We start from the raw sequence: 14,075 nt of genomic DNA, 5'->3' as shown, positions 1-14,075 counted from the left end.
TGAAATAGCTAAAATTTTTATTTTTTATTTTTTATTTTTTTGAGAAGGTTTAGGCATCGGTTCTTTATAGAATCGAGACCGTAGACCCTTATTGCCTCGATTAAAAAAATAACTGAGGTAATAACATGTGTTTAGGGTTAAATTTCGCAAACAAAGACATTTTCAGACAGAAGTTGTGCCACTCCTCTCTTTTCTCCCATTTTCTTTCGTTGGCGAGAGGGAGGCTTCCTTCCTTTTCTCTGTTCCGATGGAAGCACAATGGAGGGATCATCAATGGCGCGGCGGAGACGCATCAGAGACGCAAGTGCAAGGGCGCGGTGGTCGTTCTTGTTCTTCTTCTTCTTCTTCTCTCTGTTCTGATTCGTAGTGAAGGAGGAAGCTTCCTTTCGTCCCCTTTTTCTGAATTCGATTGGGTTGTTTTATGTTTGATTGATTCTCTGCAAAAGTGGTGGTGTTTGATTGATTATCTACAGATGATGGTGGGAGCATGTCGTCCTCGTTCTTCGCAATTGAGAATCTTTGATGATAGTGGTGAGAGATGAAGCAGTGGGCATTGATGGATTGTGGCCAAGAGCTAACAACTGACCTAACGAATGGTGAAAACAAAAAAAAACACAAAAAAAGAGATAAAACCCCTCTACTGCCTCAGTTGGATTTGAAACGAGTCAAAATCACACACATTTTTGCCTCGGTTCAAAACCGATGCAAAAGGCCTACCCCATTTTGTCTCGCTTGTATATGTTTCGGTTACAGAACGGCAGTGTATAAGCGAAAATAATTGGTTTCGTTTTCCTTTACTTTACTAGTGAAGAGTGATTAGTGTTTATTAAAAGTCCATTCATACTTTATATTAATAACATAATTATACAAAAAAATTAAATTAAATTGGGTAGACTCCAGAGTTGACTAGCTATACACATATGCTATTATAAGTATCGCTCATTCCCATCCATATTTCTCACAAATTCCTTTAACTTGAAAAATATATAAAAATCCTTATCAACATATATTCCAAATCTAGCTTTCTCAAGGAAGCTATAGAACAACGATGAAGGTAAGAACAATACTCTCATGCGATGAACCAAATAATTTTTCTTAAGTTTTTTCACATCTTTAAAATATTTGTTTCCACTTAGGCTTGTGTTTTCACTTCAATTTTCTTTCATTTTTAGAATTAAAAGCACAAGAAATCGTGTTTTTAATTAAAATTTATTAAAAGTCATAAAATTTATTAGTTATAAAATTTATTTTAATAAATGAATAAGTAAGTGTCAAGAAAAGTGTACTAGAAAGTGTGGTGTTGGTTAGAAGTATTAGTGGTTGGGTTTTAGCAGCTCTTTGATTTGTTGTGTAGCAGAAAGTGGTGCTAAGAGTGGAGTTGAACAATGAAAGAACCAAGCATAAGGCTATGAAAACAGTATCTGATGTTCATGGTATCGTGATTTTCTTTTTCAATCCAGTTTTGGTTTTGTATCAAATAACATAACACATGCCATGCAGTTTGAAAAGAGTCGATAATTTTGCAGGGATTCAATCTGTTTTTGTTGACCTGAAAGAGAAGAAAATGGTCATATCAGGGAACATTGATCCGGTGTGTGCTGTGTTGAAGCTACGAAAGTGTTGTCACACTGAAATAGTTTTAGTTGAAGCAGCAAAAGAGGAGGAAAAAGAGAAAGAGAAAGAGAAAGAAAAAGTAGCTGTCAAGGTGTATGAAGCCTATCCACTTTCTTATCAGATGATACCACCACAGTACAGTCATGGTTACTATGTCAAGGGTTACGAGGATAATCCTTGTGGCTGTGTTATCTTCTAAATTTCGGCATACTTTAGAAAGTTTGGTAAAATATGTGGTTGTGTTTTTGTTGCTTTTATTTGTATTTTTTATGACCTAGGTATTGAAGACTAATATGCGGTGTGTTCTACTTTGCCATTTTGTAAAATGTGCATACTATGCATTACTTAAATATTAAATTAACTTTCAAGTGACATTTTTGAGAGTTTACTATGAAAACTTTAATAAGTATAATCTTATACTATGGTCTCAGTTTAGTTGATATATTACCTGAAATAAATCTGAAAATTAAATAATATTAATATCAATTTAATTAGTGTTAATATTACTTTTTTAGTATTTATATTTATTTAAGTTAATGTTGGATAAATCGATTTTAATTTTTATTGTATTATTTAAATTAAATTGATGCTAATGTAATATGTTTTTCATATGTAGTTAAGTTATTCATTAGTAATTTATATGTCATGAATTTATGTGTATTTGGGAAGATAAACAAGAATTGTATATTATTTTTTATCTTATAATTTGTATTTAAAGATGATGAATATTTTCTCTTACAATTTTATTTTTTTACTTTTTTATATAAATCATTCCACACTTAGCATATTCATCCACATTCTTCTCTTCTTTCCACTATTTTTTGTATACTCTTTTGTTGTTGCTGAAGATTGAGACATTGTATGAAAGAATATTTTTTAAAAGGTTTAATTGCTTGCTTTGTCCCCAGTTTCGCTGCAACATGTCAAGTTAGTCCACCATTTTAAAAAAGTTTCAATTACGTCCAAACTTGGTTTAAAAGTGTCAATTTCGTTCAAACGTAGTAAAATTTGCATCAATCAAGTCCCTTCCGTTAATTCTACAGAAACGGACGTTAATTTTTTTCTCTCTCCTCTACTCCTCTGCTCCTCTGCTCTGGAATGTCTGATTCAATAATTTTTGGAATGTCTGATTCAATAATTTAATACATAAATTATATGAATTATATATCATATTATAAATTATACTTTAATTTAAAGAATGTATAGATAAACAAAAAAATTCAAAAAAGTAAAACATGAAAAAAGTTATATTATATTTTAAGTAATTATTTATTTTTATTTTTGTTTCAATTATTTTATCACTAAAATAATTAACACATACCTTTAAAAATGTTCAGAAAATATAGGCAATTCTTTTAACATTCATGTATGATAACAAATTCTTGAAAAATATAATAGAACAGCTATGAACGAATACATAGTATATATTCATATTCAAGTAATTATTTATTTAAGCTTTGGAAATTAGAATTAATTTTATCCGAAATTTGAATATATTTTAATTTTAAAATTTTAAAATTAAATATAACTTTTTAGTCTAATAATCATTTTTCAACAGATATCAAACAGAAAGATATCAAATGATATAAAAAATTTAAATATTAATATGAAACATATTAAAATTTTAATATAATTAGATTAAAAAATAATATTTATTTGTTTTAAAGTTTAAGATTAAAATTTATTTAAATTTTAGATAAAGAAAAATTTTAATTTTATATCAAAATTCAAAAACAAAATTATATTTAACTCAAAAAAAATTGTTCATAATACATAATTTTATTTATAATAAAAACTAACTTTTTAAAATTTAATTATATTAATATTTTAATTAAATTTTATTTTCTATTTTTTAAATTAAAATTAATTCATATTATTATATTATTAAGAGAAAAGGAAATAGAAGAAAAGTGGAAGATCGTCAAAAATTTAAATTTGGAAATTAGTATAAATTTTATATATATGGCCTATAGGAATAAGATTTTCTTGCCAATTTGATTAAATTCCAATTTACTTTCCATAAATTCATAAGAAAAAAACAAGTGACTTAAAAAAACCAAATACTTGAAAGGAACTTGTTAAAAAATAGGCTTAATACCCTATTTGCATACACTAAAATTTATTTTAATATTCAAAAGAAAGAGAGGGTCTGCTGTTGTGCAGAGGAGAGAGCAGAGCAACAGAGGAGAGAGAAAAAGAATTAACGTCTGTTTATGTAAATTTAACGGAAGGGACTTGATTGAAGCAAATTTTACTACGTTTGGACGAAATTGACACTTTTAAACCAAGTTTGGACGTAATTGAAACTTTCTTAAAATTGTGGACTAACTTGACACGTTACAGCCAAACTGGGGACAAAACAAGCAATTAAACCTTTTTAAAATTTTTAGTATCAGTCACACTGATATATATTAAATTAATATCAAAAGATGATTTCATTTAGTGTTATCTAAATTAAATAAATTTTAAAATATAAAATATATTATCATTAGTTTGAACAATATTAAATTTATTTAAGTAAAAAATAATTTAAAAATGAGTAATGAAGTAGTGTGGACTTAACCTTTACTACTTTAAGTTGGTCTTCAAAATTCAATGCTAATAAATTAATGTTTATGATTTTAGAATCGTACAACACAAATTCAACATTACTGACTGATTAACATCAGTTTTTACTTATCGTAGTAAGCTTTTTTAACTATGCTAAATATATATTTTCTTGTATAGATATCAAGATTTACATGAAATTTGATGCTATACGTACTAATTTCATGATAAATTTGGACTTTTGATAAGAAAAGGTTGTTGTAGAATGGATAAACCTTTTAATAAGTATTTATATTGAAAAAAATAAAAACATGTAATAAAATTAGTTTGTATAATATCATTAAAATAAATAGAAGTTATATATAGAACTTTCACAAATTATCATACATATTGATTAATTTTGAGTGGTAGATGAATTATTTTATTTTTTTACTTATTTATACTGTTTTTGTTTGCATTTTTTTATTTCTCTCAATCACATGTAACTTTCATTTTTATATTTTACTCTCTTTTTTCTAGTCATCCATTTTATTTTCATCTAAATTATTTTTCTTTTCTAGCAACTCTAATGTAACTTTATTTTCTTAAAAGTTTGTTCACTAAACTTTTGTGGTATATGAATAATTTTATTACAAAAGATACTATATTTAGACAACATTTTTTGTATCTGCGGTGTAGTTTAACGTTGCTTAAAGTAAAAAATAATACAGTGATTAAAGGTATAAAAATAAAGATAAAGGTAAAAGTCATTGCTAATTAATTAATAGAATTGAATTGATGTGACACATCTAAAATCTTGAATTCTAAATTATTAACATCAATACATTAAGACCAATTCTAAGTATTGTAAACTAAGTTGTCACCAATTGATTACTAATTTTTAAATTTATTTTTAAATAAACTGGTTTAGTTTTGAAGTTGATGTTAATTTGTTCTATTCCAAGAAATTTTTGGACTCTAAATTGAATCTATTTTAAATAATAATTTAATTAGTATGTAGATGAGGCTAATGATATTAAATTAAGAAAAAAATGTTTCTTACGCAATACTTCTATTGTCGTCTATAAAAGATGCAAACAAGAAAATAGAGAAAACAAATAATAAACTTATGAATTGGATCGAAAGGGTTTCATGAAAAAGAAAAGTAGATCAAACTTCTTTTATGGTTATAAAGAAAATAAGTTTAGATAAATATGAGTAAGGAAATGAGCATGAATAAATGCGAAATATGAAAACAAGTTTGAGAAGATTTTATAAAATAAGTGAAAGAGAAATGGTACGTGTTCTTATTGGTTAAATCAAACTCACATAGATTATAATAATTTTGTTATCTTTAAATATGGATTTTTGAATTAAAAATAATTTATGATATTTATTTTATTACAAACCTATACACTAACTTGTATATAAATTAGCATGATTCTAATGCATACTAATTTAAATAAAATATAAAATAAATAAAATTTGTGTTGGTTTGACCATTGTTAATTTAAATAAATATATATTAAAAATAAATATAACTTTAATTATTTTCAATAATTATTTCAGTTTAAATACTAATCTGACACTAATATATTAATGTGTCGTTAAGTAGGATTTTGTATACCCTGTCATCCATCTAGAGCGTCCATCTTGGTTGTTCATCTTGGTCGTCCACTAGGTTGTCCATCCTGGTCGTCCACCCTTGTGTACCGTATAGTAGGATATTGCATCATTTTTTCATCCACCAAGTTGTCCACCTAGACCGTCCATCTTGATTGTCCACCCATGTCTACCATACAGTAGGATCTGGCACGACCTTGTTGTTCACCCAGGATGACCACCCTTGATCGTCCATACAAGTCGTTCTCTTTCAAGGTCGATTTCCTCTCCGCCACCTAGTATGGCTGAACAGTGTGACTGATTGGACACAACATGGTCAAATTATCAACGGTAATGACTCATTAAGCTCTTAATGCAAATTAGGGTGTGATTGGGTTGTCATTAGGCCAACAAAAGATAAACGTCCATCCCAACTACTATAAATAAAGATCCTAGGTATAACTTTATATCATCATGCACATAGTATGCATCACTTGTTGTGCTAACCGATTAGTCATATTACTGACTTGAATGTTGGAATGTGTTTGACAAGTATCCACCCGTATGGCTTGAACAAGGAGTAGGGAGAGTTAACAATGTAACATGGATTAAGGAGGACAATTAGGGAGCTCATCCGGTCTTCAGGACAAGTTGGCGCCCACCGTGGGGTTGAGTGAGTATCCCCCTTTATAGCCAGAAGGAACTAGTGAGCAATACTTTAGAAGAAGTTAATTGCCCAATCATTCGATCTCATTATTTTTGTTTCATTTAACATTAACCTACTAGATCAACTCCTTAGCCACATGGTCTCACCTACTTGGCCAGATGGCTTCACCTCGACCAGATGGACTCACCTCGACCGCATGGCCTCACCTCGGCCAGATGGCCTCACCTCAGTCGCACGACCTCACCTCGACCACACGGTCTAACCTCAACCAAATGGTCTCACCTCGGTTGCACGACCTCACCTTGGCCACACGGCCTCACCTCTACTGCAAGGTCTCAGCTCGGCCAAACCTTGGCTTCACCTCAGCCATATGCCCTCACCTCACCAGAAGGCCTCAACTCAATCGCATGGCCTCAAATCGGCCATCTAGCCTTAAATCGACTACATGGCCTCAAATCGGCTGGATGGCCTCACCTTGGTTGCATGGCCTCACCTCGGCCCCATGGCCTCACCTCGGCCACATGGCCTCACCTCGGCCACATGGCCTCAAATCGGTTATATGGCCTCAAATCGTTCGTATGGCCTTACCTCAGCCAGAAGGCCTCAGCTCGGCTGCATGGCCTCACCTTGGCCAAACCTTGGCCTTAAAACTGCTCGATTTATCATGGTCTCAACTTCTCGCCCAAGATGGCCTCATAGGTATTCGACCAAGATGGCCTCACAGATACTCAACCAATATGGCCTCACTCCACCAACATGACCTCATAAGTACCCAACCAAACCTTGGCCTCAAAACTTCTCGCCCTATAATGGCCTCAATTGCTGAGCCAAGTTGGCCTCATAGGTACTCGACCAGCATTGCCTCACGACACTATCAACATTAACAGCTGGCTCAGAACTACAAGGATAAGAGGTTGGTGAACGGCGAGTTCATCCGTGAACCACTATCAACCTCACGCCAATTCGGTAAACGACGAGTTCATTCGTGAACCACTATCAACCTTGCTTCGAGTCGGTGAACGGCGAGTTCATCCATGAACCACTGCCGCTTGGTCCAACTAACGAGGATAAGAGTTTGGTGAATGGCAAGTTCATTTGTGAACCATTTCAACCTTGCACATCAACTAGAGAACTTCTCAATGATTAGGTATGGTGTACTCAAAACCCCTTCATAAATTGTATCATGCTTGGGCTTGATGGGGTTGTGTACCATACAGTAGGATCTTGCACCACTTTGTCATCCATCAAGGCCTTTCACCCAGACCGTCCACCCTGGCCATTCACCCTGGCCGTCCACTAGGTCGTCCATCCTTGTGTATCATACAGTAGGATCTTACACCACCCTGCCGTTCACCAAGGCCATCCACACCCAGACTGTCCACCCTGACCGTTCACCCTGGCTATCCACCAGGTCGTCCACCCTGGTCATCCACCCATGTGTACCGTATAGTAGGATTTGGCACTACCTTGTTGTCCATCTAGGTTGACCACCCCTGATCGTCCATACAGACCATTGTCCTTCAAGTTTGAGTTCCTTCATACCGCCTAGTTTGACCAAACAGTGTGATTGATCGGGCACCACATGGTCAGATTATCAGCGGTAATAACGCATTAAGCTCTTAATGCAAATTAAGGTGTGATTGTGCTATTATTAGGCTGACAAAAAGATAAGTGTTCATCCCAACTACTATAAATAACGAGCATAAGTATGACTTTAGATCATCATGCGCATAATATGCATAACTTATTGTGCTAACCAATCAATCATATCACTAACTTGAGTGTTAGAGTGCTTTTGACATATATCCATCCGCACGACTTGAACAAGGAGCAGGAAGAGTAAACAATGTAGCTTGGGTTAAGAAAGACCGTTAGAGAGTCAATTCGATCTTCAAGACAATTTAGAGTGTTTTGGGTAAGGAACCTCAACTCTACATCCGAAACAACTAATATTTTGTATTAATTGAAAAAAAAAGGTTAAAAATAGTTTATGTTAATTTAAGTTTGACAAATTGATTCTATTAGTGTTGATTAATGGATAATCTATTAACAATACCTAGTAGAAATATTTTTATTAATAAAAAATAAAAATAGTAGGTAAGCTTCGAGTTGGTTAAATTGGTTGTGTTAATGTCTAAGAATAAGTGGATACTACTATTTGTTAAATAATTTTATATTTTTTTTAACTTAAAAGAAACTTTAATAGCATTGTATTTTTATCAAAATTATTGTTTAGCTACTAATTTGATTTGTTTTTAGAATTGTGAAATATTGTTACAACCAATTTAAGTCTAGTATATAGTGTATATATGTTACCTAATTGGAAATATTTGTGTTGTATAGAAATGATAAATAAATCCACTTGAGGAAATTGTTCCAACGCGTTCCTATTTTGATATAGGAAATCCTCGTATTTAGTGACGGAGCTTCATGGTTAAAGAAGAGCGTTTTGACATCTCCAATATATTTTTTTAAATAATTAAAAATATGCAAAAAATATTTTTTTTTAATTTTATTAAATTTTATATCCTTAGTCCCCTCAAATTAGTATACACTTATAAAAAAATTTGACTCTCCTAATATTTTTTTTTTAAGATCTACCATCATCAGCATTCACTAAGCATGATTGGATATGATGATGGGATGAGTATTTTCACATTTTGTCTCGTTTTCATACATGTTTCACTATATTTTTATTTTGTTTAAATTATTAAAATATTCATAGTTTATTAAATAACCTAAAATACATTATATATATATATATATATATATATATATATATATATATTATTTATTTAGTCTTTAGTTTTTAATCTTTTTTCTTTTTTTATATACTTTTTCTTTTTCTTCTATTTGTTCGATTTGTTCTATATTCAAAAAATTCACTTACGTAGTAGTTTCTCTCTAGTCACGATCTTTGTGATGTTCAAATGAGGTATTTTCAATTACAATTAATCAAATAGATTTTAGGTCTTAAAAGAATTTAATATTCAATTGCATAAATCCTTTATTTACTGAGTAATATAGAAAACATATCTTCTTTATTCCTTTTCATACTTAATTTATGTCATTTGAATTTGTTTTGCTAAATTTTCATTATTTTTCAATGGTTTGATTAGTTTGTTATATGTTGTTTATCACATATTCAACATACTTTACGTCTCATTACACCATTAATTAAACATTTTTTTTCCTTTGTACATACAATTCCTTCTAATAGTGTATTAAATATTTTCCAAAACACAAATTTGATCATTTTTACTTCCTTTTAATAATTTTATTTGTTGTTAATTTTTATAAGGTAGAATATTATTATGATAATTTTTAATATAATTATTTTTATTTTCTAACGTATTCTCATCAGAAAAATTTATCGCTATAGTTATATAAAAACATTTATTATAGTATAATAATTTAATTTCATTTACATGAATTTTGTTTACCAGTATCCAATATCGATTGAAATTCAAAAATGAAAAATCTTCTGTATTTAAATTTGAATCATTATTATTTGTTTAATCTTTCTTTAAAGTGTGATCTAGTGGTATACTGTAATGTTTATTAGTCCTTGAGAAGTGATTTCATTAGAATTTAAAAAAAAAGAAAGTAAAGAGACATTTGAAATATTTTAAAACTTGAATATTTATTTTCTTTTCATAATTTTTTAGAAATATTTTTATAATTTTATCTTTTATGTTTCATTAATATTTGCAAAATTAGTAAACATTTTTGTTCTCATTATGTGTAAATGTTAAATATTTTAGATAATTTTTCACTTTTATCTAATAATTATTTATTACTCTAATTTTAAATTTATATAATTATAGTATTTTTTTTAAGTATTTGACATTAAAGAAAGGGTTAAATATGTTTTTAGTCCCTAAACTATTGGCCGTTTCTGGGTTTTCGTCCCTCTTTCAAAGTAACATACAATTTGGTCCTCATTCTTTTCGAAACGTTCTTTTTAGTCCTCGAAATTTTGGTTTTAGTCCTCATTTTGTTGCTAAATGAGGACCAAATTTTTAAACGGTGTTAGTTTTCGAGGACTAAAACGAATGTTTTCGAAAAGAATGAGGACCAAATTGTACCTTACTTTGAAAGAGGACGAAAACCAGAAGTGACCAATAGTTCAGGAACTAAAAACATATTTAACCCTTAAAGAAATGATAATGTATTTTTATTTATATTAAATACTTGATAATATAATATTTTATTTATAAAAAATAATTAGGTGATATCAAAACATTAAAAAAATAATACACGCTTGATGATATGAAAATAAGACAAAAATTTTATATTGCGATAGAATTTACTTGTCCTACTTGAAAAAATTTGTCCCAACTGTGAGATTTTTTTTTAACTTGAAAGTAACCGCGGATACTTGTTCATGCTTTTATATTTTATTGTTTTAAAATTTAAATAAAATTATTTTAAAAAATCTTTAAAATATGAATTTAGTTTAAAATATTAACTTTTAAATACAATTTAAATCAAGTTACTTAATAAAAATATTATAATACAAATAAATTTGGTCTTTCTAAAATGTAAATTTAAATGAGTTGTGATAAATTTTAAAAAATAATCTTTCACAAAATAGCTTTATCTTATAAGTCTAAATAAAAATAGAAATGAATGAATTCAAATTTTAAATTATTCTTTCATGATTAATATTTTCTTACTAATAATTTTATTTTAATCATTTAAATTAAAAAAATATTTAAACAAAACTTATTAATAATTATTAATGGATAATTAACAGTAGTAAAGGTTGACATCATTGCAGAAACTGAAGCAAACACCAAAGTTTAGCAATCATCACTTCATCATTGTTTAATGTTTATTTTGTTTTGCAACCACTAAGCACCAAATAGTGTTTCTCAAACGCTTTAGAAAAGATGAAAATAAAAAAAAAATACGATACGCTTTTACATTCATTTAATACAATATAAAGATAAAATATCATAAAAATATAAAATTTTATATTTTTCAAGCATTTAACACATAATATAAGGATAAAATGGTCGTAAAAATATAAAATTTTGTATTTTTTTCAAAAAAAAGAGAAAAAAAAATAAGAAAAATGATTATTTGACACACATAAAATTTTTACATTCATTTGACATTATCTTTACTTACTTTTTATTCTTTTCTTTCTTAAAAAAATACAAAAGTTCAGATTTTTATGACTATTTTATCCTTATACTCTATCTTAAATGAATGTAAAAGTGTGTCATAGTATAATTATTCAAAAAAATAAATAAGAATAGTATTAAATGAATGTAAAAAAATTTAGATGTATCCAAGAATATTTTTTATTTAGAAAAAGGCTCAATTATTACACTCTTTTATGATGTAAAGATTTCATTGACCTGGACCTTCTTTGAAGGTACTGGTAGGTAAAGGCTGCAAATATAAAGATAACACGGTTACTATAACGTGTGTGGACAAAAGAATTGTTCCATATAAACTTTTGAAGAAAGACTATACTTTATCATTTGACCAGTGTTGACTCCACTTCACTTTGTTTCTCAGTCCCACCATATGCTACTATAAATATGATTCAATCTCAACCATTTTCATCACAACTTCATTTACAAAACTAAAAACACCTTCTATAACCCTTTGGCATCAGTAAGCCAAACAGCTCTTCCTTATATAGCACTCAGAAGCAAGTTTTAAAAACAATGAAGGTCAGAAATAAACTCTCTTTGCATGCATGTAAAAATACCTCTCTTTTCATGTTCAAAAATTACAAGTAATCTTAATAGTTCTTTGATTTGTTCTTTGACAGAAAGTAGTGTTGAAGGTGGACTTGCATTGTGATAGAATCAAGCAGAAAGCCATGCAGACAGCATCTGGCCTTTCAGGTACAATGATTTTGTTCCAAGAAAACAGAGTCAATATCGTACTGTGCGAAGTATCCAAATGTTTTTGAACAAAACCAGTGCTTATGATTATTTTAACTGCAGGGATTGAATCGGTTTCTGTTGATGTGAAAGACATGAAATTGATCTTGTTGGGTGAGATTGATCCGGTGAATGCAGTGTCGAAGCTAAGAAAGTTGTGTCATACTGAAATAGTTTCGGTTGGACCAGCAAAACAGGAGAAAGATAAGAACGAGACAGCAAAGTTAGCTGTTCCTCTAAAACTCAACGAAGCATACTATCCACTTTATTATCAGATGACTCCACAGTATAGTCAAAGTTACTATGTCACAAGTTACGATGAAAATCCTAATACCTGTGTCATCTGCTAAACTAAACATAATATCAGACAATATATGATAAGAAAGACAAAGCAATGATGTTGGTTTTGTTAGTATTTTGCATGATCTTAGGTTGAAGATTAATGTGTGTACGAGGTGGTAAAAATTATGTACAGTGTAATTTCTGTGTGGTGTATGATTAGACTGTCATTTTGTAAAACAAATCCCACAGAAAATATGCTCTGTTCCAAGATTTTGAGTGATATGTTATCTTCTTGATGTTTCTTTCTAGCATTTGAAATTTAAATTTATTCATGACTTATCAATTTATTACTATTTATGTGTCTTAATACAATTTAAAATTTGTTTACATCAATTATAATATTATTATAAATTACCATAAAGGTTGATATAAGCAGAGAAGATAACGGGTTAATCGGTCTGCGGCAGGGCAGGGTATATCTGTTATCTCCATCTGAAAAAACTGTTATTTGTTTTTACTTGTCCGAAATTCATATGATCTTTTTATATTCATGATACTTACAAATATTTTATATATATATATATATTTTAATTTTAAATAAAATTATTTAAAAGCAAATCTTTAAAATATACTTAGCTAAAAAAATAATTTTTAAATATAACTTAAATCAAATTATTTAATAAAATATTAATACAAATATATTTAATTTTTTAAAAAATAAATTTAAATAAGTTATACAAAATAAAAATTTTAAAAATTATTTTTTACAAAATAATTTCAATATTAAAAATATAAATGAAAAAAGTAAAAATATATAAATATTACTAATTTTATCTAAATCATTAAAATTAAAAAATACTCAAATAAAATTCATTAATAATTATAAAAATATAACGAATATTTATAGTTCAAATATATTAATATTCATATCCATTAATAAATGAATAATTAAACATTTATATATATTATTTATAATATTTATTAAAGATATTTATTTTACATCTGTCTATTAGAAAATTTAATATAAAATGGTAAAAAAATGAAAAAAATGAAAATGTCAGTCTTTGACTGGTTAAACATGATATTAAAATTGACACGTAAACGATATCAAATGAGTGTCATAAATTTTGCTGTGTGAATATAGGACCACTCTGACTAAGAAATGTCTGGTGAGTGATCGACAACGTGGGGCAATCTTGAAAATATGACGTCACAGACAGAGTAAAATTTGAAGAAAACACCCTTCAATCATTACACTTTGATAAAATTTCCGTTGTTCACTCCTTCACTTTCTATGAGAGAAAATGTAGGGAAGTTGGATGGTGCAAAATTTTTTAGGATGACATGGCGTGTATTGAGTACTAGAAAACAAACTTCACTGTAGAGAAGAACCCTTCTAATGGGTTGAGTTGACTTGACTATAATGTACAAATGTCATTAATCATAGAACTTCTTTTAGTTAAAAAAAATGCGGAGTA

The 14,075-nt window shown here is 29.0% G+C and overlaps 2 protein-coding genes across 2 annotated transcripts; both read left to right on the top strand.

The window, feature by feature from the left end:
• The first annotated feature begins 968 nt into the window (after positions 1–968).
• Positions 969–1,988, top strand: LOC124845818 (heavy metal-associated isoprenylated plant protein 12-like). The gene is made up of 3 exons (XM_088113558.1): positions 969–1,054; positions 1,358–1,433; positions 1,527–1,988. The coding sequence occupies exons 1-3, from the start codon at positions 1,049–1,051 to the stop codon at positions 1,811–1,813; spliced, it is 369 nt and encodes a 122-aa protein (XP_087969684.1). The 5' UTR covers positions 969–1,048; the 3' UTR covers positions 1,814–1,988.
• Positions 1,989–11,939: 9,951 nt separating this feature from the next.
• On the top strand, positions 11,940–12,905 carry LOC124845820 (heavy metal-associated isoprenylated plant protein 12-like). The gene is made up of 3 exons (XM_047323002.2): positions 11,940–12,099; positions 12,201–12,276; positions 12,379–12,905. The coding sequence occupies exons 1-3, from the start codon at positions 12,094–12,096 to the stop codon at positions 12,663–12,665; spliced, it is 369 nt and encodes a 122-aa protein (XP_047178958.1). The 5' UTR covers positions 11,940–12,093; the 3' UTR covers positions 12,666–12,905.
• The last annotated feature ends 1,170 nt before the right edge of the window (positions 12,906–14,075 follow it).

Source organism: Vigna umbellata, chromosome 4 (genome assembly GCF_029865625.1).
Source record: "Vigna umbellata cultivar VRB3 chromosome 4, Vumbellata_1.0, whole genome shotgun sequence".
In the NCBI taxonomy this organism is placed as follows: domain Eukaryota; kingdom Viridiplantae; phylum Streptophyta; class Magnoliopsida; order Fabales; family Fabaceae; genus Vigna; species Vigna umbellata.
Note: the sequence above shows the minus strand (reverse complement) of the source record. Positions and strands in the feature narration are given on the sequence as shown.

Excerpts from the sequence above, each read along its gene's own strand:
- LOC124845818 (XM_088113558.1), top strand. Across the intron at positions 1,434-1,526 it reads AACAGTATCTGATGTTCATG|GGATTCAATCTGTTTTTGTT; the intron begins GTATCGTGATTT and ends ATAATTTTGCAG.
- LOC124845820 (XM_047323002.2), top strand. Across the intron at positions 12,277-12,378 it reads GACAGCATCTGGCCTTTCAG|GGATTGAATCGGTTTCTGTT; the intron begins GTACAATGATTT and ends TTTTAACTGCAG.